This window comes from Ursus arctos, unplaced genomic scaffold (assembly GCF_023065955.2).
Source record: "Ursus arctos isolate Adak ecotype North America unplaced genomic scaffold, UrsArc2.0 scaffold_19, whole genome shotgun sequence".
Lineage (NCBI taxonomy): Eukaryota > Metazoa > Chordata > Mammalia > Carnivora > Ursidae > Ursus > Ursus arctos.
The window spans coordinates 6,004,151-6,029,465 of NW_026622863.1; the positions used below are offsets into that span (position 1 = coordinate 6,004,151).

Consider the following 25,315-nt stretch of genomic DNA (forward strand, 5'->3'; position numbering starts at 1 on the left):
TACAAAATATTTCTATTAGCTAAGTTATTGAATTTGTTTAGGGGGGAAAAAGATGATGATATGTACCTTAGAAAATACTGAATTTGTAAATTAACATAGTTTAAAAGTGCCTACTGGAGTGGCTAAGCGAACTAATGACTCCCGGACTTTCAGTCTGTGAGACCGTAAATTAGTAGTTGTGAAATTTTTGTGATGGCAGCTGGTTGGTATGGGGGGAATCTTTGGCAGGGTTGGTATAGGTGTGGTTGACAGGATTTAGCTGTAACAACTGAGCTGTCAAAAGTCATGGTAATGACTTTTACTGGGAATGAAAAGGCTTTAAACAAAATTACATTTTTATATGTGACAACAGAGTTTTCTTGGAAATATCCTCAAATATTTTCTTAGGGCTTTTAATATTTTAATATTTTAATTGACGTAAAATGCACACCACGGGTGATTGTTTCCTTTGTTGTGAAGCTTTTTATTTTGTTATAGTCCTAATAGTTTATTTTTGTTTTTGTTTCCCTTGCCTCAAGAGACATATCAAGAAAAATGTTGCTATGGCCAGTGTCAGAGAAATTATTGCCTATGCTCTCTTCTAGGATTTTTTTTTTCATTTCAGGCCTCATATTTAGGTCCTTAATCCAATTTGAGTTTATTTTTGTGTATGATGTAAGAAAGTGGTCCAATTTCATTCCTTTGCATGTTGCTGTCCAGTTTTCTCAATATTTGTTGAAGAGACTGTCTTTTCCCCATTACGTATTATTGCCTTCTTTGTAGAAGATTAATTGACCATATAATTATGGGTTTATTTCTGGGCTCTCTATTTTCATCCATTGATCTATATGTCTGTTTTTGTGCTAGTACCATACTATTTTGATCGTTACAGCTTTGTAGTAAGTAGTGTATCTTGAAATCTGGAATTGTGATACCTCCAGTTTTATTCTTCTTTTTTAAGATTGCTTTGGCTATTTGGAGTCTTTTGTGATTCCATACAAATTTTAGGATTGTTTGTTCTAGTTCTGTGAAAAATGCTGTTGGTATTTTGATAGGAGCTACATTAAATCTGTGAAATGCACTGGATACTATGGACATTTTAACAATATTGGTTCTTCCAATCTATTAGCATGGATTATCTTACCACTTGTTTGTGTCATATTCAATTTCTTTCACTAGTGTTTTATAGTTTTCAGAGTACAGGTCTTTCATCTCCTTAATTAAGTTTATTCCTAGCTATTTCATTATTTTTGGTGAAATTGTAAATGGGATTGTATTCTTAATTTCTCTTTCTGCTTCTTCATTATTAGTGAATGGAAATGCAACAGATTTCTGTACACTAATTTTGTACTGTGTGACCTTATTGAATTGATTTATCAATTTTAGTAGTTTTTTGGTGGAATCTTTAGAATTTTCTGTATATAGTATCAAGTCATCTGCAAGTAGTGAAAGTTTCACTTCTTCCTTATCAATGTGGATGCCTTTTCTTTCTTTTTCTTGTCTTATTGCTGTGGCTAGAATTTCTGGTACTATGTTGAATAAAAGTGGGGAGAGTGCACATCCTGTTCTTATTCCTTATCTTAGGGGAAAAGTTCTGTTTTTCCCCATTGAGTAGGATGTTCACTGTAGGTTGTTCATATATGGCCTTTATTATGTCGAGGTATGTTCCCTCTAACCCTACTTTGTTGAGGGTCTTTATCATGAATTGACATTGTACTTTGTCAAATGCTTTTCTGCATCTACTGAAATGACCATACAATTTTTATCCTTTCTCTTGATGATGTGATGTGTCACACTGATCGATTTGTGACTACTAAGCCATCCTTGCATCACAGGACTAGATCCCACTTTATTGCAGTTTATGATTTTTTAATGTATCATTGGATTCAGTTCACTAATATTTTTGCTGAGGATTTAAAAAAAATTTTAAATTTATTTATTTGACAGAGAGAGACAGAGAGTGAGAGAGAGTGGGAGAGAGACAGACAGTGAGCATAAGCAGGGGAGAGTGGCAGAGGGAGTGGGAAAAGCAGGTCCCCCATGGAGCAGAGAGCCTGATGCGCGGCTTGATTCCAGGAGCCCAGGATCATGACCTGAGCCAAAGGCAGATGCTTAACTGACTGAGCCACCCAGGCACTCCTTTTGTTGAGGATTTCTGCATCTATGTTCATTAGAGATATTGGACTATAGATCTCTTTTGTAGTGCCTTTACCTGGTTTTGGTGTCAGGGTAATCCTGGCCTCACAGAATGAATTTGGAAGCTTTGCTTCCTCTTCTGTTTTGTGGAATAGATTGAGCATAGGTATTAACTCTTCTTTAAATGGTTGGTAGAATTCACCTGTGAAGCTTTCTGTTCATGGACTTCTGTTTGTTGGGAGTTTTGAATAATGATTCAATTTCATTGTTGGTAATCAGTCTATTCAAATTTTCTATTTCTTCCTGCTTCAGATTTGGAAGGTTATACGTTTCTAGGAATTTACCCATTTCTTCTAGGTTGTCCAGTTTGTTATATAATTTTTCATAATATTCTATTATAATCCTTTGTATTTATGTGGTATTGGTTATTATTTCTCCTTTTTTATTTCTCATTTTGTTTGATCTCCCCCCCCTTTTTGATGAGTATGGCTAAATGTTTATCATTTTGTTGACCTTTATGAAGTAACAGTTCCTGGTTTTCATCGATATGTTCTATTTTGTTTTTAGTTTCTATTTTGCTTATTTCTGCTCTAATCTTTATTATTTCCTTCTACTAATTTCAGGTTTTGTTTGTTCTTTTTCTAGCTCCTTTGTTAATGTTAGGTTGTTTATTTAAGATTTTTCTTGTTTCTTTTTTTTTTTTTTAAAGATTTTATTTATTTATTTGACAGAGAGAGACAGCCAGCGAGAGAGGGAACACAAGCAGGGGGGGTGGGAGAGGAAGAAGCAGGCTCGCAGCGGAGTAGCCTGATGTGGGACTTGATCCCAGAACGCCGGGATCACACCCTGAGCCAAAGGCAGATGCTTAACGACTGCGCCACCCAGGCGCCCCAAGATTTTTCTTGTTTCTTGAGGTAGGACTGTATTGCTATAAACTTCACTCTTAGAACAGCTTTTGCTGGATCTAAAGATTGGACCATTGTGTTTTTATTTTCAGTTCTCACCATGTATTTTGATTTCTTCTTTTATTTCTTGGTTGACCCGTTCATTGTTTAGTAGCATGTTATTTAATCTCCATGGATTTGTGTTCTTTCAGATTTTTTTCTTGTGGTTGATTACTAGTTTCATAGTGCTATGGTTAGAAAAGATGCATGGTATGACTTAGATCTTTTTGAATCTATTTTGTCTGATATAAGTATTGCTACCCTGGCCTTCTTTTCACTTTCATTTGCATGATAAATGCTTTTCCATCCCTTCACTTTCAATCCTCATGTGTCTTTAGGTCTGTATTGAGTCTCTTGTAGGCAGCATATAGGTGGGTCTTGCTTTTTTACACATCATGTCACCCTATGTCTTTTGGAGCATTTAGTCCATTTACATTCAAAATAATTATTGATAAGTATGTACTTATTGCCATTTTGTTATTTGTTTAATGGTTGTTCTTGTAGTTCTTCTGTTCTTTTTTTTCTTGCCTTCTTCTCTCATGGATTGTTAGTTTTCTTTAGTGATATACTTGGATTCCTTTCTCTTTATTTTTTTTGCATGTCACTGGTTTTTGATTTGTGATTACCATTAGGTTTGTATGTAACATCTTAGGTATGTAGCAGGCTATATTAAGCTAGTGGTCACTTAAGTTTGAACCCATTCTGTACTCCTCTCCTCCCAAGTTTTAGGTATAAAATGGCATACTTTACATCCTTTTATTTTGTAAATCCTTTGACTGATTTTTTTAGATATAATTAATTTTACTGCTTTTATGCTTCCTTTACTTTTCCTACTCCTACTTATGATCTTTCCTTCCCACTCAAAGAGTACCCTTTAATATTTCTTGTAGAGCTGGTTTAGTGGTCATTAATTCCTTTAACATTTGTTTGTTTGGGAATCCTCACTGGATTTTTCTCTCAGCACTTTTAATATATCATGCTACACCCTTCTGGCCTGCCAAGTTTCTGCTGTAAAATCAGCTGATAGACTTCTGTGGTTTGCCTTGGATGTAACTGTTTTCTTTCCCTCTTATGCTTTTAAAGTTCTCTCTTTATCACTAATCTTTGCCATTTTAACCACTATATATCTTAGTGTGGACATCCTTGGGTTGATTTTGTTGGGGGCACTCTGTGTTTTGTGGACGTGCATTTGTTTCTTTCCCCAGATTCAGGAAGTTTTCAGCTATTATTTCTTCAACTACATTTTCTGCCCCCTTTCCTTTCTCTTCTCCTTTTTCGAATGTTATTACTCTTTGTGATGTTATGGAGTTCCCTAAGTCTATTTTCATTTATTATTATTATTTTTTCTCTTTCCTGTTCAGCTTGCTTGCTTTCCATTACTCTGTCCTTTAGGTCGCTGATCTGTTGTTCTCCTTCGCCTTCATTCCATATAGTGTATTTTTCATTTCAGTTATTGAGTTCTTCACCTATGATTGGTTCTTTTTCATAGGTTTTTTTTTTAAATCTCTTTGTTAAGGGTCTCACTGAGGCCCTCCACTCTTTTCTCAAGTTCAGTGATTATCTTTATGACATTAAATTATCTAATAGGCATATAACTTATCTCCATTTTGTTCCGGTCTCTTGCTGTGATTTTTGTCCTGTTCTTTCATTTGGGATATATTCTTCTGTCTCATTTTGTTTAACTCTCTGTGTCTATGGTTAGGAAAGACAGCTATGTCTCCTGCTCTTGAAAGTAGTGGCTTTATGTAGAAGATATCCTGTAATGCCCTGCACTGCAATGTCCCTCCTTCACCAGAACCTGGCACTTCAGGGGTGTCTCCTGTGTGTGTTGTGTGCCCCCTACTGTTGTGGCTGAGATGCATTTGCTTTCAGTCCAGTCGTCTTCAGTGGCTTTTTTTTTTTGGCCTTGTGGGCAGGTTTTGATCCCTGTGTTGTTAGTGGGCTAGTCTGGGGTTGCCTTTGGCTTGAGTTGAGTCACAGCAAGTGTTTGCCAGAGATGCAGTAGCAGAAAACTGCCCAGAGCTTTCCAGGTGTTGTCCCCTGAGAAGCTGTGGGTGGTGGGCGGGGCCCGTAGTGAGATCAGCTGTCTGCCCCCAGCCCACTGCTGGGGCTGCAGTTGGACTGGTGTTTGTGGTTATTTTTCCTCCCAGGGGGTAGGAGTCACCTTAAGATTTATTTATTTGAGAGAGAGAGAGAGAGGGAAAGAGAGAGAGAGCATGTGAGCAGGGGGAGGGGCAGAGGGAAAGTATCTCAAGCAGACTCTGTGCTGAGTGCATAGCCCCATGTGGGACTTGATCCCATGATCATGAGATCATGACCTGCCCTTCCAGCTCAAGCTTTGAGATTAGTAAACAAATCTTACTCCTTTATACCCTAGGCATTTTTCAAACTTGCTTCCATGCTATATTTCCTTGGACTGTTTGTGCTCTCTCTTTAAGGGAGACTCGATTTCCCATTGCCCTTCAGGGTACCCCAGAGCTGAACTGGCTGATTTTTAAATTTCTAGATGTTAAGCCCTGCTGACTAGAAGATTTTGTGAAATTATGCTCCTCTGTTTTTCAAAGCTATATGTTATGGGGATTAGTCTTCCTCATATCGATTCCCCATGTCTGGGGTGCTTGGTGTGAGGGTCTGTTTCTTTCCCTTTTCTGAGCCCACTACGTCCCTTTCTGACTGAGCTACCAGGTGCCCCCCTTTTCATGTATTATTAATCACTGGCATGTCTTTTTTGGAGAATTATCTATCCAAGTTTTAGTCAATTTTGAATTGTTTTAATTTCTGTTGTTGAGCACTGCCACATGATTTAAGATTTCTGCCTGAGGCAATACCTGTATCTAAGTGCTTTCTATTATATTTCATTTAATAGTTACAATTGCATAGCAGCCTTTGAAATAACTATTCATTCACAGGGTAGAGTGTGAGAAGAATTAATGCTAGAAGAACATTAAAGAATATCAATTATTTGTGTATAACACCCCGTGCTCATAACAACACGTGCCCTCCTTAATACCCATCACCCGGCTACCTCATATGCAAATAATAAATCAATGAACACTACATCAAAAATGAAGGATACACTCTTGGTGACTAACACAAAGTTAAAAAAAAAAAAGAATATCAGTTAGCATGTGAAGCAATAGCCGACATTTTAAAAAAATTCATTACGAGGTTTGAATCTGTATCCTTCTTGTTCTTAATATTTAGTTCTTGACTCTGAGAACTAAGCCTGAGTCTGCAAAAGTCATGGGATCATTTTCTTTCTGTTTTCAAATCTAAGATGTCCTTCAGACCACTAGTATCTCCTTCCTTAAAGTACCTGAGTGTATTAAATGATATCTTCCTAGGTGAAAAGATAATTTAACTTTTAATAATGAACACCCATTCTATCTCATCTATTCAATTATTCAGATACCACTAAAATAAATTCTAAAATATTTATTGATTAAAGAATAAGTACTTCCTATTACCTACTTTAATATAAAGGAATAACAATAGCCACATAAAAACATTTGGCAGGGCATACTATTTGGTTCTTAGTGTTCAGTCTATGAGTGAGTATTATGTTTCTAAACTTTGAATATAACTAAACTGTTATTTGTTTTGTACAATAAAACTGCCCATACTATGTATTACCGAAAAAATTTTAGAAGCATTTCTGCTTACATGGAAAAGATTTAAGCATACCAAAAGTAATATAGTCAAAATGATACATTTAATAAAACAATCTGTTCACACATTTTAATTTAATTTAATTATTTTAATTCTTTAATTAAAATACCTGAATTTAATTGTAGTCTTAAGTGTTGAAAATGTAATTTCTTTGGTCTTAAATGAAGAATGTTAGAAAGCCTAGAAGTTTTAAGGTATATCTATTATCTTCTTCAGAATGTATTAGGAAAATGGAAATCTATGTTCATTAAATCAAGAAAGAAAGAAATGCAAGAGCAGAATACCAGGATCATAACTTTTCCTGTTTTACCGAGAAATTATATTTTCTTCCTTATGTATCAATATATGTGCTATTATGATACTAGAGTGTTTTTTAAATTCTCATTCATTTAAATTTCAAAAACTTTATGTGATATATACAGCTGACAGGATATTTTACACCTAATATTATAAATGAGGACATCCATGTACAATACTCTGCACAGTGCCTGGTCAGAGTAAGTACTGATCACTGTTGGCTATTATTATTACTTAGGAATACCCTCAAATCCTAAGGACATAAAAGATAATGATGATGTCCCTCAGGAACAAACATCAAGCAGTGTGTTAGAATCACTGGGTCAGTAGACTCTTTTCCTGTCACTCAACTACTAAAGAAAGTAGGATCAGCAACCTCCCAGACAGTCAAGGGATGTACCCATTATCTAAATGCTGTTTCTGAAATCATTACCCTAAAAAATCATGAAGTACAAAAGTCTTAAGCCTATAGCAATAAAAAGGAAACAGAAAAATAATAAAACAACAGTTTATATTTGTTAAATTTAGTCATCATTTCACTTTACACAGTTACCATGGTTTAATAGAAATGAAACAAAGATTGTTAGGGATAATGTCCTCTTTTTAGGATACCCTAAGCTTTTTCAAGATGGCATTTAAAAATACTGTAGTAGTATTAAGAATGTATAGGTTTTGGGATGCCTTGCTGGCTCAGAATAGCATATAGCTCTTGATCTCAGAGTTTTGAGTTCGAGCCCCATGTTGGGTGTAGAGATAAAATAAATAAACTTAATAATAATAATAATAATAATAATAATAATAAAAAGGATGTATAGGTTTTGTAGTTAGTGTTGAGTTTAAGTCCAGGTCTACAGTTAACAGCTGACTGACACAGCTAAATTACTTGAGCTCTCAGAGCCTCAGTATCCTCAGGTATAGAGTGAGGGCTGCCATGCAAAAGTACTGTGAAATTCAATGAGATAACACACAGTTGAGTCTGCAACAGTGCTCAGCACAAAGTAGGGGCTTTATAGTAATAAACACCCACAGATCTATTAATTTTAATTCAGTTTTTATGAAGTTTATACTACTTTATATTAGATTAAGAAATCTTCCAACAACCAGTTATAAACTGTCACTATGATCTATTTTGGTTAAGCTTTCTGTTCGAGTTTTTTGTCTCAAAAATATATATATTTTTTTAAAGAACCAAAGTCTTTATACTGATCTTATGTAATCATTTCAACCAACACTTGGGTGTCCTAGAACGGACAAAGTACATAAAGACAAAATTAGGTATAGAACCAGTCTTCAATGAGTCTATTTTCTCATGGGAAATAAGACAAGAGATATAACTACTGATACAAGGTAGAGTGTAGTAGGTGTCATAAGAAAGGTACCCCATAAAGTTCTACTGACATTTGGTGGGAAGAGAGTTTATCTCCAGTTTTGGAAGGAGGGTTAGTGAAAGACTGATGGGACAGTGTCTAAAATATGGGGAAGACGTAAAGATTGAACGAGTGAACAAAGGCACTGTTCTTAGAAGTGGATAAAGCTAGATATACTGGACACCAAGCTGGATATAGGATGCATAAAGGGATCGGGAAAGATAGGCTGGTAGGTAATTGAAGGTTCAGTTATGGAAGTCCTTGATTTTCAGGCAGTAGGAAGTTATTTAGGGATATAAAAAGGCTTGTGCTTTAGAAAGATGAATTTCTACAAGATTTCTAAGAGATTTCAACATTCTATAGAAGCTAATCTCTGATGTTATTGAGTACAAACTGTTCAGACAAGTGTTATCTAAATTTGCAATGAGCAATGTCAGAGATTATGGAAAGACGAGAAAATATTGATCCATGACTTAGGTCTTTGTGGGAGTAGTATGAGGAGCTATGAGGTATTATGTTGAGTAGGCACAATCTAATTACTGGTTTGTATCATGTATTTGTTTTTTGTGGCTTCTAATTCTCCTGTTGTTTTCATGGTCTAGAAAGTCCAGATTAACAACAGAAAAAGCACATGAGAGAATAACAATTTAGAATTTGTATCAGGTAGAGCTAGCCTAAAGAAGCAAATACATGAGAAAATTGCTATATAAATCAGTTCATCTCTTCTTTAAATTTACTTAGTTGATTTTACCCAATACTGTATTGCTTATGAATTTAAGATAATGAGTGGTGAAAAATTAATTAAGGAGACGGAGAATCTAGTGTTTTCAAATAGTTTTCTATTTCAATTTTAGACTCAACTTATAGTAAATAATTCCTTGCACTGGCAATATTTTACTTAAGCATGCTAAGAAAATCATCTCAAAAACTATATTTCATTCTTGAGTTTGTTCAATGTGTACTGTTTCCTATATTACAGGCATCGTATACATAATGTATTTGTGAATTTCAACCTTTCTTGTAGCACACGGTAGCTTTCCATGGTTTGTACTGTGCACAACTGAAGTTGGAGGCAAACATGGATGTTGAAAATAGTTAAGTCTTTACATAAGACTAAGGCAATGAGAGGGAATACATCAATGGTATTACTGAGTAGTGAATGAGATTTTAATCATTCCTTTGTACCAAATATATGTGCACAGTAGACATAGTCTGTTGGATTATTTACAACAACTTGTGGGATGGCAAAACATTTGCTAGCAAAGACCACGGAATAGACAAATTATGTTCTTTCTCCCACTTTCTGTTCCCAAAGCTGTTATGTGGTGGTTTTTCTTTTGGTATTAGGATTGTATTGACTGTAATACTGTACTAGAAATCAGTTCGTAGATAGAATTTCAGGAGGCAAATCTTTTGTTTTTGTCCACTCTACAATTTATGGGTTTCTTTCTTTTGATTGTTCTAGAATATGACTTTGACTCATTTGCATTTGCACAGATGGGATTTCTAATAGCTGAACAGCTGAATAATTTGCAAACTTTCGTATAGTTTCACAGACTTTCTGTATTTCATCATTCAGTCACTCAATTTTTATAATTAAATCAAGAAGGTATACCAGTTATTACTTAGAGATATTCCACATCTTCCCACCCTTCCTTCCTTTCTCTCTTTCATTCTGGTAAAAGAAAATCTGTAGCCAAGTCCCCACCCTTATCTCTGTAGCTTGGCTATTCCTATCAGATCTTTAGTTGATGTGAGATTAAGGTAAGGGAATGACTCCTCTTGCAAGAATTCATTCTTTTCGAGAAGAATGTTGTGGATTTCCAGGATGGCATAACAACTCTTTCCATTTTCTGTTATGAATTATGATATCTGACACAAAATATACCTGATTAGTTAAGTATTGCTGAAATTAAAATTTTTGGATGAACTATGAGTTTGACAATTTAAAATGTGATTAGTGGTTAAAATAAAATGATTTGGGACTAAAAATATTCTTTTACAGATAATTACATGTGGATAAATGGAACATGACTATACTTTGAAGATAATTTCAGAAAACATATATGTAAGAAATGAACATAAAGGATGAAATGTTTTTGACACTGGAAGATGTGACAATTATTGGTTCAAATGGAGAAATCTGAAAGGTTATAAATTAACATAGAAAGGGAATGTACTTATGTGTTATAATAAGTCATCTTCATCAATAACATGATGTGAATATGAATAATAATCTAATGTGAATACGAATTCATCAATATGAATTGTTACTACAAATGCTTCTTTGCCCTCTGAGATGCTGTGCTGTCAGTATGACATACATTTTAACTGCTCTTATATTTGAGGCATACGATGACGTGTGCATAGAAGGTAAGGCTTACTTATGTTTTTCTCAGACATGTTAACAAATAGTAACCACAGAGGACTAAAGGGAAGTAATTTTCCCTTTAGATTTAAATAGGAGGACTAAGTGAGTAATTTAAGGGGTTAAAATAAATCTTAGGTCTAATAACGTTATTATTCACAAATGACCAACAACTTACTACTTTATACTATTTTGCTACCATGCTCTAATCTACTCAGTTTTTATCAAATGTTGTTGAGGGAATTTGGATCATCGTTGCAGATCTCTGGCTAATTTACAAGACTAGTAAACAAAATCCTAGATTCCAAACCAGAGGAGTTTAGCTCCTAAAACTGGCATGATAAATGCAGTTTAATTTTGGTGATGTTACAGAAACTATCAGTTATTTAGAAAATGAATGAGTACTCTATAGTGTAACTCTGTAACAATATTTGGCTATCCAGACAGTGCTAGATAGTGGAGAAAGATCACAGAATATTTGGTTAACAATGCTAAGATCCCTGGAAGCAAAAGTATGATTTGTGCAGGCCTTTTTTGAATAACACTAAGGCACGTTATTGTCTCTGGCCATGGCTTTCATACTTTTTGACCACAGCCCACAGTAAAATCTACATTTTATGTTATCACCCAGTTTGAACATACACACGTAAACACCTAAAATAAAAGTTCCATGAAACAATACTTAACATTACTATCTCTGGTGTACTCTGATATTTTCTATTGTTTTCTTTCATTCTATTAAATAAAAAGTCCTTGTCATAAGCCACACCAAATTAATTTCATGACCCATTAATAAGTACCAACCCTTAGCTTCTTTATAAGAAAACCAGGGTTGCATCTTCTGAAGTACATATATGTGGTCATTCTCTTTCTAGAGTAGAAACTTCTCTAGTGGGGCTAGATGGGTTGGAAGGTACATATGGTTTAAATAAGCAAAACTTTTGTAGACTGCAACATACTTAGCATTTAAACTAGGAATTTTCATCCTTTGAGATTTGAAGGGGGGAAGTTTCATAAGAGCACTTTTGAATCAATTGATTTAAGTCCTCCTTCCATTTAGAACATATATTTTATGCATGAAATGTAGCACACGCTTGAAATATTTAAAATATTTATTCTTATTTATTAATTTCTTAAAGGCAACATGATCAGTATAATAAAATGAAAAATGAAAAAATATAGAGAGGAAAATCTCACAACCAAGAGATAATCATGGTAACATTTCTATATGTTATTTTTGTTTTTATATTTTTCCTACACATAAGTATACTTATAAACAGACACATACAATTTGGATTACACACGCAGATGTGCCTCCCTCCCAAATGTTATACCATAAATATCTGTTTATTTAATCAAAAATTATTTAAAAATATGTCATAGGCTGGAAATTATTATAATATGGCATAGTTTATTAATTATGTCTCTATTAGACATTTAGATTTTCCAAGTTTGCTAACGCCTTTTAGTTTTTATGATTTTTTGCCACGAAAATTTATGTGCTCATTTGATTTATGCATTCAACTGCATTTATCTTTTCTGCAGATATTTTCTCCTTTGCTTTTATGCCCACAAATTCCTTCCCCAATTCACAGAAAAAATTAATTACTCTTAAATATTTAATTTAGTAAGAATAGACCCAATGTTCCATTATTGTTTTGGGATAGACTAAAAGAAATTGTAAGGAAATATTCTTCCATTCACTTAAAAACAGCAGTGGGTACTGAATATTAGTGAATGAATTTTTAGCACCTAGTAAGATATTCTCCTAGGTGTCAATACCTTTTTTGTAGTAGAGATTAAATAAATATATATTTTTGAATGAATCAACATTCACAGAGTTAAAAAACATTTTCCACATCTAACTTTAATGTACATAGTAGGAAGTGAATCTCTTAATATCTTGCTTCCCCAAGATAAATGTTAACAATTTGATGAATATCCTTCCAGCTTTTTTCCTATGGAATGAGAATTATTCATTTAACTGCACAAAAATATATGTACAAAGATCTTTACCGTTATATTGTTGCATTATATTGAAAAAAAGAAAAACAACAGTAGCATGTCTAGAGCAATTATTGTATCAATATACAAAAATGATCCCCAAATAAATTACCTATATAAACACACATGGAAAAATTTACACAATATCTCATTGTATGAAAAAAAAAAAGACGAAGATGGGTCTTTAAAATTTTTTGATCTATTGGTATGATAATGAAGAGAATTCCCCCATTTTAAACCATTAGTGCATTTGGAGATAAGAACCTACTTGATGATGGTAAGTAAGCAATTCTCTCAAGAGACAGATGAATTAAAATTGTTAGTATTTTAGATAGCATCTTTCATTAATAACTGACCAGCGAGCTAAGTTTTTGGTTTCAGGTATGCTAGCCTTGCCTAAGTTAGTAACTTCAACTTTTTTTCTTGTGTTCTGGAACACCTTACTTAGCACTGAAATTATCTACATCTAAAATTCAAAAATAATTAACTGATACAGGATAAAACCGGTTGGTTGCAGAAATTTTTTTGTACAGTTCGATATGTACCTGAATTAAAACATAAATAAGTAATTTGCTCAAATTGTCTTATTCTTATTTAAATTTCCTTGACTAACAATGGTGTATTAAAATGTTTGATTTAGTTGTGTTTGTCAATTTCTTCTTGGATATAATTAAACAGCTTTTGTTTTATGGAATGTTTCTGCACTAAAGCCGTATTATGATTGAGAGTCTTAAATGCGTACAATTAGCTAAAAAGGAAACTCACTCTGGTATGTTTATGTTAGGCCATTATATAAAATGAGAATGCCATATAATGAATCCTTTCTTTTTTTGTTTTCTTGGTGCATAAAAGTGGATGAGTAACAGTAACTCTGTTTATATTTCTTCATGGTTAGGACTCTAGGAATCTCAAAGAAGCCTATTAATATGTTAGGGTTCCTTTTCTTACTTAGGGGGGTGAAATTAGAATAGTTGTTATTTACTGTGATTTGGACCTCATCTCAGTCAGCTAGCCATCTGTCTAAAGCAGACATCCTTTGTTTAGTCTTATTTCCTTTTCATTTTGATTGCATTTCTATTTATTATTTATTCAAATATATAACTAGAAGTTTTTCTCTATAATCACTTACTAAAAAAAAACTCTATGTAACATTCCAGCTTCTATTCCACTATGAAAAAAACTAGAATTAGCCTAGGTTGTAAATTGGATTCCTAATTTTTACTTCTTCTAAGAATAGCTTTGTTAACTAATTTACCATTTCGCACTTCACTCAAGATAACTCTGGTAATTTCTCCCAATCTCTCTGTTACTTCAACTGAAAAATAAGCATAATGATTTGGCTCCATCACAATAGGGATATATGAGGAATTAATGTTAATATATTTGTCACGAGGGCCTTTTTGTAATCTACTGATGTGCAGAGACTATAATAGAAGAAGCGAAGATTTTATAAAGCATGTGAAAACATAATTTTTGTCATTCAGCTTACCTTGCCAATACATTGATTAAAGGTGTTTTTATACATTATAGATATTGTATTTAGCCTTACCTGAACCATTTTTCAGATATCCATTTGCGTCTACAGTTGTATACATGATATAAGGTCCAGGCTGATTTACTCCAAAGGGCTGCAATAAAAAAGGAATAGTTAAGCCTAGGGAAGTAAATGAATCACTTGAAGTTTCAGGCAAATCTATTAAAAATAAAGTAAAACATTCTTATATATATATAATTATTAATAGATGGTAGTTACTTAGAGAACATTTCCATAAATAGATAACCTTTAAACTATTCAAAAGAAAACCTGTTAGTAGAAACACTTTAAATGTGTGTAATTAGCTTTAAATGATAAACATTTTAAATGATTTGTTAGTTGCATTTACCTAGTTCATTAATTTTATTATATATTTCTATGATCTACTATTATCTCTTATTATATAAACGTGAATATTTTAAGCAAAATTTTCTTTACTACTTTTGGTTCTATCGACAATAGAACTACAAGAGTTTTATTATGACATTTCTGTAGAATCTAGTATTGTTTTTCCCTTCTGGGATGGACTGGACATAGTTTACATTTCCCCAATAAATATCAAAATGAATAAAATCCACCTGTAATAATTATAATAGAATGAAAAATACCAATGAGTCATTCTACCAGATTTACTCTCTTGCACTATACTTAGAGAATACATTAGAGAATACATTATTTTCCAGTTAAGGAAAACATAATTGGCAGAGACTAGACACAATAGTGAGGTCTGTCTCCAACTTGTATACAGTTCTTTATTTCTGGAACATTCCTCACACATTGATACGATAATTTATTCTCTTTAGATATCAAGGCTAATTAAATAGGCTATAAAGAAACCAATGTCTGCAATGGGTATCCTAAGAAGAGATGACAAAATGATAAAGAAATTCCTTGAACATTTCACAGAATTAAAAATTCTACTTTTCTTCCCAATAAAGTAGGGAAAAGTTAACAAACACATGTAGATAGTCTAATGATGTGCTAGAAATGATTTTCCTCCAGGATGACAGGCAAGAAATTAATTTTGTTGATATGACAATTACCTGATGGATATTTTAAGAACATTAGAAGTCCATGGGCTTTCAGCGACCATGAGAAAACAGGTTGTTGTAAGAATGGAATTACTCAAGATATAGCTGAATAAAGATTCATGAAGAATGTCACACAAATTTATAATAAAAACAATCTTATCAATAAAGTATTTTTATGTAGAAAAAAGAATATTACACTTTATATGACATACTACTTCAGTGAAAGAATTACCAAGATTCCTTATCTATATCCCTGTTCTGCAGGTGGGCAAGAGAGAGCATTGTTCTTTAGGTATGAACAGTTTTAAAGCAAACCACAGATAGTTGGATAGAAGTTACACTATGGAATTATCTTCTTCATACAATTATCTCTTTTTTTCCTTTATAGTTTTATCATTTATGCAAATATGTTAAAATATATTTGGTTATGCCTACTTGAAGTAAATGGAACCATACTCTATGTATCTTTCTGTGACTTGCTTTTTAAAATAGATTTTTTGAGACACATCCATGATTAAGCATATAGCTATATAGTTCATTTTCATTGCTACAGAGTATGCCATTGTATGATTACAGCATAAATATTTTTCAATCTGCTGACACTTGTTTCCATTTTTCTTTTGTTATGATAAACATGGCATTCTTATGTATGTTACCCGATGCACAAGTGCTAATGTTTATCAGGAGTTATGTACCCAGAGGTAGAATTGTAAAGTCAAAGGATATCTATCTATCTATCTATCTATCTATCTATCTATCTATCTATCTTCAAATGTACTAGGTACTGTCAGTTTTTTTTAAATTCCAGTGACTTAACATAGTGTAATATTAGTTTTTGCCATACAATATAGTGATTCAACACTTCCACACATCACCCACTGCTCATCACAAGTATATTCCTTAATCCCTATCACCTAATTCACCCATCCCCCTGCCCACCTCCTCTCTGGCAACCATCAGTTTGTTCTCTGTAGTTAAGAGTGTGATTTTTGGTTTGCTTTTCTCATTTCCTTTCCCCATCCTTTGCTCCTTTGCTTTGTTTCTTAAGTTCCACATATGAGTGAAATCATACGGTATTTGTCTTTTTCTGACTTACTTCATTTACCATAATACTCTCTAGCTCCATCCATGTCATTGTAAATGGCAAGATTTCATTTTTTATGGCTGAGTAATATTCCATCGCATATATATATACACACATCATATCAATGTTCCCCCCCCCTCAAATATAGGGTTAGAATTAGGGCCAGGGTTAGGGTATGTGCCTGATATCTTGCAGTTAGTTCAGAGACCTTCACATAGGTTTAGGTTTAGGGGTTAGGGATTAAGTGTTAGGGTTAGGATTTGGGTTAGGCTATGTCCCTGGCATTCTGCAGTTCAGGAACCTTTCCAGGGAATAAAACTCCAGACTTCTGCTGGGGTGAGAACAGACATGGAAGTCATCTACCGGGCTGAGGCAAGCACGGGATTTGAGCCTCTAAATACTCTTTAAAAAGATATTCAATTGTTCCTTTTTTTTTCTTTTATTCCCATGTTGGTAGGTAGCTATTTCATTATTATTATTATTATTTAAAACTTTAATTTAAATTCCAGTTAACATACAGTGTATAATATTTCAGGTGTACAATGTAGTGATTCAACACTTCCATACATCACCCTGTTCTCATCACAAGTAGTGCCAATTTTTTTTTTTTTTTTTTTACTAAAGTGGCAATACCAGTTTATACTCCTACTAGCTGAACGTTCCTTCACATGCTTAGCAACAAATATTGCTAATGTGGTATACACGTCTTAATATAAATTATTTCATCTCTCCTAGGTTTGTTTCTTTGGAATAGGGTATGCCCTTTCATACTTTAAACTTGTCTCATTCTAATGAGGCTTAAAATAATATTTATGAAGCTACATTTATCACGGTTACAATCTCAAATTTACTTTATTACCCATAGTCTAGTCGATGTACTGGAAGATTGGTATCTTGAACTATAAGCAGTATTTTCAGTGAACTTTCCCAAATGTATTCTTGACTATTTTTTGTATTTCACACTTGACAAATTTCATACTATTATCCACAGTATCTTATTTTACAGATTCACTTAGGCAAGTTTTTCTCTCTTGCCCTATATTCATTTTTAAAAAATCAGTTGTCAGCATGTCTCTATTATGAGTCTTAAAGCTGCAGTTCACTTTTCACCATGGGCCAGTCACTTTGATATTTAAAGACAAGGTCCAGAAATCCAGATTCGATTCCTCCACACAGTAGTTCTCCATGTGTGGTGCAAGGACCCTTGGAGGTCTCAAAACCCCATTGTAAAAAGTGTGGATAATCAGCAGTGGACTAAGCTATGGTTATTCAGACTTGGGTATTTCAATTTAGCCAACATTTTCTTGAAAGTAACAAAGTGAGCCTGTCACTTTTAGGAAAATGAGTGACAGTATTTGTGGCTAATGATAAAATTTGAGTCTCTAAATGAAAATTGGAATTTTAGAAGACTTGTATCCACCACTGTGAGCCTGACATATTAGAAATTTAAAAACTTTTCTGATGAGATCAGCATGATATTAACAAGAGTGATTTTAAAATATTATATATTGAAATATGTTAATACTGGGAAGATCTGCATAACTCGGTAAACCAGTATTTTCCAAATAATCCAAAGCACGATGTTACTAAACCATGCATGGGTGAAAGAACATTCAAAGTACAACACAGACTGATGGATTTTAAAGTAATACAGTGGGGAGGATCATTTCTGGAATGGTACAGTAAGGACCTAAAAAATCTCCTTCATAAAAGCGAAGAGAACACTGGCAAATAATTGTCAAAATAAATTTTTTTAGGACTCTGGAAATCAACAAAAGGTGTGCATTAATCTCAGGAGTATCTCTTCAAGAAAAGAACTGAATGTCAGTAAGAATAGTGTGCTTTGCTGCATTTTAATTTGCCCTATTCCTATAACCCTTTCCCTAGCTCTGAAGTAGCCTTGAAAACCAATAGCTCTGCAACCAAGTTAGCTGTGAAAATGAAAAGCCTAGTAGCTAATGGATGGTCTGGCAGAACGGGCTGGTAGTTTCCCAAAGCCCCATCCTCAGAGAACTGACCCAGAGCTTCCTGACAAGCTCTATTCTCAGTATTTAACTTTATTTGGCAAAGCTGAGAGCTTGTTCTGTGGGACAGCCTTATCAAACTGGAAAATCTGTTAAAAACAATCACTAGCAATTGTTTATTTGATATTGGTTTGGGCTAATGAGAGGTTGAACAAATCTTAAAAGGAAAAATATGAATGAGATATTCAATGATGGGCTTTGAAAAACTCTGACACACTCCTGGACCTGGAAGGCCACACACATGTGCAACACTGTCTCCAGACAAAAGACCTGAAAAGGCCCTAATTTCCTATCTCGTGTCTCATTAAGGAAACATCTATCCAATCACACCTGACCATTAGGCTAACTTGAGTGGGGACTTCAATGGCTACACACAATAGAGAATAGAGACTTTAAAGTATTTGCCCAGGAAAATCACTGAAAAAATAGCAGCAACAACAACAAACAGCAACAACAACAACAAACTCAAGGGAGAGATTTCCAGGATTAACACATTATTATTATAAGATGTCTTGTTTTTAACAAAAAATTATGACACAAGAGGAAAGCTAGCTTCATACATCAGGAAGAAAGCAGTCAACAGAAATTGCCCCCAAGGAAGCCTAGATATTTGACTTACTAGGCGGAGATTTAAAATCAGCTATTATAAATGTGTTCAAAGAACTAAAGGAAATCATGTCTAAAGAATTGAAGGGAATTATGAAAACAGTGTTTCACCAAAATAGAGTATCAATAAAGAGACAGAAATCACACACAGAAAAAAAAAATTCTAGAGTACAACAACTGAAAGGAGAAATTCACTAGAGATGCTCAACAACAGATTTAAATTGGCAGAAGAAAGAATCAACAAAAACGAAGGTGTGTCAATTCAGACTATCCAGTCTGAGGAAAAGAAAGAAAAATGAGGAAGGAACATTAAAAAAAAAAAAATGAACAGAGCCTCAGTAACATATGAAGCACCACCAAGAACACCAAAAGTAACAGAAGCAGCAGAGGAGAGGAGAGAGAGAAACTGGCAAAAAAAAAAAAAAAAAAAAAAAAAAAAAGCAATAATGGTTGAAACTGCCTGAATTAAACACATTAATCTGCACATCCAAAAGCCCAACAAACTCCAAATAGAATGAACTTGAAGAGATCTACACCAGGATACATCATAGTCAAACCTCACTGAACACATCATAGTCAAACTTGTTTAAAGTCAAAGAATTTTAAATGCAGCAAGGGGTAACCCATTATATATGAGGGATTTTCAATAAGATAACAGTTGATTTCTCATCAGAAACCAAGGAGGTCAGGAGGCAGTAGGATGATATATACAAAATGTGAACGAAAAAGAGTGTCAGCAAAGAAGTCTAAAATCCAGCAAAAAAAAAAAAAAATCCTTCAAGAATGAAAGGAAAATTAACACACTGTGAAGTAAAAACTGAGAGAATTGGTTATTAACACACCTAGCAGGAAACACTAAAGGGAGTTCTTCTGGCTGAACTGAAAGTCCACTAGACAGTAACTCAAATCCACCCAAATAAATAAAAAGTACTAGTAAAAGTAACAAAAGTAAATATACCCGATGGCATAAATATACTTTTTGGTACTTTTTTCTCCTATCTAATCTACAAGGTGCATAAAATAATTAAAAAACCATGTTGTCACGAACATTATGCATGAAGATGTAATTTGTATGACAAAAGAAGCGCAAAGGGGGGGTGGCTGAGGTATACTGGAGTAAAGTTTTTTTTATGCTATTGGCATTAAGTTGGTATTAATATGAACCAGATTGTTTCTAAGATAGAAACTAATTTTGAGAGAAACCACTCAGAAAATAACTTTTAAAAACAGAGTATAAGAAAGAAGGTAATTAAGATCGTATCCTAGAAAACATGTAACACAAAAGAAAGCAGTAATGGTGGTACAGAGGAAAGAAAAAAAGACATAAGACATAAAGAAAAAAATAGCAGACAGAAATCCTCCCTTACCAATAATTATAGTAAATGTAAGTGGATTAAAACACTACTATCACAAGACAGAAATTAGCAGAATGGATAGAACAATATGATTTAACTATATGCTGTCTACAAGATATTAAATTCAAAGACAACAAATAGGCTGAAAGTAAAAGCATGAAAAAAATACACCATTAAAATAGTAACCAAATGAGAGCTGGGTGGCCATACTAATATCAGACAAAAACTGTTACATACACTTTAAGACAAAAATTGTTACTAGAGACAAAAAGGACACTTTATAATGATAAAAGCGTCAATCCATCAAGAAGACGCAATAATTATAAATGAATGTAACAAGAGAGTTCCAAAATACATGAAGAATTCATGGGAGAAGGAAATAATTCAACAATAATGATTGGATACTATTATAACTATTAATATACCAGTCTCATTAATGTGTAGAACAATGAGGAGGCAGAAGATCAACAAGGAAATAGATGACTTAATTCTATATAGAATACTGCATCCACCTCCAGCAGAATGCATATTCTTATCAAGCACACATCAAACATTTTCCAGGGGGAACCATATAGTAGACCATATAACAAGCCTCAATAAATGTAAGTTCATAAATGTGTGGAAGTTAAACAACAGACTACTAAATAACCAGTGGGTAATGTAACAGTAGGAAAAATTCATTGATAGGGTTTCAAATTCCACATTACAAGTAACCTTTAAGTAACTGCCACTTGTTCAATTTGGTATACTATCAATTATCTGAATAGGAAATGAAACATTCCTTTTTTTTTAAATTAAAGATTTTTTATTTATTTATTTGACAGAGAGATAGAGAGCACAAGTAGGCAGAGTGGCAGGCAGAGGGACAGGGAGAAGCAGACTCTCTGCTGAGCAGAGAGCCCAACTGGGGGGCTTGATCCCAGGACCCTGAGATCAAGACCTGAGGTGAAGACAGCTACTTAACCAACTGAACCACCCAGGTGCCCCACATTCCTTTTTTCTACTACACATCTGTGAGAGGTTAAACTTTTTTCATGTATTTCAACCAAAACAATAAAAAACTGAATGCAAAAAGAGACAGAAGAATCTTCTGTCTTCTATTATGCCAGATATTAGAGATTTGAAAAAAATGTAAAGCAATGCCACTCCTTCACTAATTTTTTAATTTGGAAAATATAGTTCTTTTTTCATAAAATATAAGTTATGTTAACATATAATGGGTTTATTTTTATTTCTAAATGAATTAATTAGAAACATTAACAATTATTTGTTTTAATTTCAAATAGAGTAATATTGATAGACATAACTCAAAGAAAAAGTCTTTGGGGTCCTCAGACCAAGAAGTTTGAGAACTACTGCTCTATTCTATATAAATAATGAGTAATTCAAATCCTACTTCAGTTGCTGCCTGTAAGTCTTTTTGGTGTCTTAACTCCATGTCATAGCATTATATATGTTTCAGAGTTTTTTTTTTTTTTTAAGATAGTGCCATTTATAAATGCATTTGTATGGATGTTCAGTACAAAATGTACTAAATACGATCATGCTTACATTGACTGCCAAGACATCTGGAGTAACTTTTACCCTGTGTCTCTTCTAATACAGTAGAGGTGCTAGGAGTATTGCTATATCTTTAATATCTTTAACATATCTGGGTTATATTAATGCTGGTACAAAGAACATCTCAATTTCTATAAATTTATAATTTGGGGAGTACTTATTTGTATTATAAAGGAATTGTCAATTTAAAAGGATTAAGAATTTCTGAAATAATTCCTCTAGTTCACGAAAGTATTTATGCATACATCTCAAATTCCTTTATGTGAAACCTGAAAAGCTAATCTGCCAAGAGTCCAAACTATGGGAATATTAATCAGCAATGATGATAATACATCTGTGAGTTTCATATTAATTTCTTTCTCACACTTCCTCTGAAATAGATTTTAGTTGTGCTATGGACTGACTGTCTCCACCCAAAATTTGTATGTCGAAGCCTCAACCCCTAATGTGATGATATATGGAAGGTAATTAGGCTTAGACAGGTCATGAGGGTGGAACCCTCGGGACACCACAGAGCTTGATCTCGCTCTGTCTCTATGTGCTTGAACTTAGGAAAAGCCATATGAGACCAAGCAAGAAGGTGGCCCTTGGCAAGCCAGGAAGACAGCCTTCATCAGAATCTGACCATACTCGTGAGCAAAATTATTTTGATTAAAACCAGAAATACTTATCAAGTTTGCTTTCCAGTTTTCTTTACTGTATTGTAGAATTCTAAAACTACATGGATAATTTGTTTGCAAGAATGTATACTTGGAATGAAATTCTACTTTGAGTGTACATAATTACTGTGTAAGACAAAGCTGGCCTATAGTAAATCCCTTTTCTAAAAGTCCTGTACTGTGGTTCTCAAACTTTAGAAAGCATTGGAATCACCTGCAGCTACTGTTAAAATACAGATTCATTGGCTACACCCCAGATGTTCTTATTTCATACGTCTGGGTGAGGCCTGGGAATGTGCATTTCTTAAAATTCCCAGAGATGCTGATGCCAGGAGTTTGGGGGTCACTCATGAAGTCCTCCTGATCTACTGGGACTATATTTTGTATACTTTATAAAAATTGGCAGCTTGTGGGAGTATTTAGGTAAACTAAACTTTTGTTTAATGATTGGATTTGAATACAAGAGAATAAAATCATTGATTCAGTTGGATGCATAAATAACAATGTTAGAAACACTTCTTATTCCTTTCAATTGCTTGTAGTGGTGCAGAAAATTGTTTTTTTAGTAGCAATGCACCTTTCTTAGCCAATACAAATTTTGCAAAGGAGTAAAATGAGGGTTCACAGAATTGAAATTTCACAGACTTGAAAGGCAGTTGGAAATTCAAATTGGGAATCATTAAACTTACTGAATTGTATGATATAATCTGCAGTGCTTAGATTTACTTTAAATTATTTAGTTCTAAAAAGTATGATCTGAAAGTATTTATTGTGTAAGTGCTTTCACATTGCCTATACTATTATGACATTAGCATACTCATTTTTCATCTGCAACCATAAAATAGCATGACCTTTTCCTCTGAAGGGAAAACTTATGGCTGTCTATCAGATAGGTATATAAGTGAAGTGTAGGATCTTGTTGCAATATGTGTAGGAGTAGAATTCCCTTGACAAGCAAAGAAGCAAGTGGAATACATCAGCAAATATGGATTATTTCAGCATTAAATAACCTTTACTAAATTTGCAAGCAAATTTTATTTTGCAAGTGATTTAAATTCAGAGAAGGAAAATAATCATGAAGAGGGGATCACTTTTACCTTGAGCAATAAATATAGAGTATTTCAGATGAAAGCATCTTGTAGTTTATGCTGTGTTACAAAAGACAGTTTAAAATGATTTGGAGGGAACATCTCTGAAAAGGCAAATATTTGATTAAATGGGTACTTAGTGGGGGCGCCTGGGTGGCTCAGTCGTTAAGCATCTGCCTTCAGCTCAGGGCGTGATCCCGGTGTTATGGGATCGAGCCCCGCATCAGGCTCCTCCGCTGGGAGCCTGCTTCTTCCTCTTCCACTCCCCCTGCTTGTGTTCCCTCTCTCGCTGGCTGTCTCTCTCTGTCAAATAAATAAAATCTTAAAAAAAAATGGATATTTAGGGTGTTAGCTTAAAAAGTTTAGTTGTACTGGTCAGAACACTTAACAAATCAGAGAAAGATGGAAGTATCTTTTACTTTCTATTGTTATTCTAGCTGAGGATCCACAAACTTTTCAATTATGTTGAACATAATTTTTGTTAAATTCTAATGTTTAGAATGTTTTCCATGTACATGGGATAAGGAATACTTTTAATAATATATAAAGTAAACAATCTCTTTTAACTTCCTATATTAAGTGAATAATTAATGGAGTTCTTCACCATTTCATGATAGTTTCTTCCTTTTTACAGTGAGACATCTAAGTTCCTGAGTTGAACAGAAAAAGGCCTATGTTTTTGTGTTTTTTCCCCCTGGCTTGTAAGTGGTGGAAGTAGGCTGAGTCAGGGCCTAGGAATGGATCTGGTGATGCTTTTGCTAGTCTTTAGTTTCATTTGAATTTTCCAGATACACTTTTGAGGATGTAACCTGTGGTAAGTGGTACAGTAATCTTAATGCAAAGAGTTCTTGCTTAATGAAACTAATGCACACTAGAGTTTCTATAAAATGAACTGTTTTCTCTTTCAATTTTTTCCCCCTACAGAATGCATACTGAGGTCAACATTCCCTACTACGCATTCCCATGGAGACCTAATATCCAGGATTAGGAAGAATACAGTGTATTAAATGTCTTTTTTTCAAGTTGCCTACTTTCTTCAAAGACACTCCTGATTTGTTTTTGTTATGGACATTTGATTTCCTAAATAATCCAAATCTATTCTCCTCTCTCATGCTTTTACCCCATCCATCCCTCTCCCATTCCCCCAATTTTTAACTACCTACACTAGGTATGATCTCCTGATTATAAGGGCCCCAATCCTGGGTACTTTACTTTCGAAGTGTTCATCATTCTTGTAATTATTCATATGTCCTGGGATTGTGAATTCTATGAAGTTGGGAGCAATTTCTGATTTGTTCATTGCTACATGCCCATGTTTTATAGCAGAACCTGGATCATGAAGGAGTGATGTGGTTTTATAATGCAGGGCACAACAACTTACCTCTTAGTAGCCCCAGGGCCTAGAGTCATGTCAACAGTAGGCACTAAATAAATGATGGTTGATACTTTTGCACATACTATTTTTCTCTACCTGGACTGCGCCCTTCTGCTTCCTACTAAAATCCTAGTCCTTCAAGACCCAAGTCATGGTCACCATGGAAGATTCTACAGGTTGTCCACTTTCCCACTCCAGGGGCTGCCATTGACATAGACTGTGATGTAAATGGTAG

The 25,315-nt window shown here is 34.0% G+C and overlaps 1 protein-coding gene across 1 annotated transcript in view; it reads right to left on the minus strand.

The window, feature by feature from the left end:
* The window catches only part of ITFG1 (integrin alpha FG-GAP repeat containing 1), a 269,979-nt gene that overhangs the window by 38,272 nt on the left and 206,392 nt on the right, over positions 1-25,315 (minus strand). The window contains exon 14 of the mRNA XM_026494703.4: positions 14,314-14,392. Within this exon, the coding sequence (XP_026350488.1) occupies positions 14,314-14,392 (79 nt within the window). The remainder of the gene's footprint in view (positions 1-14,313; positions 14,393-25,315) is intronic.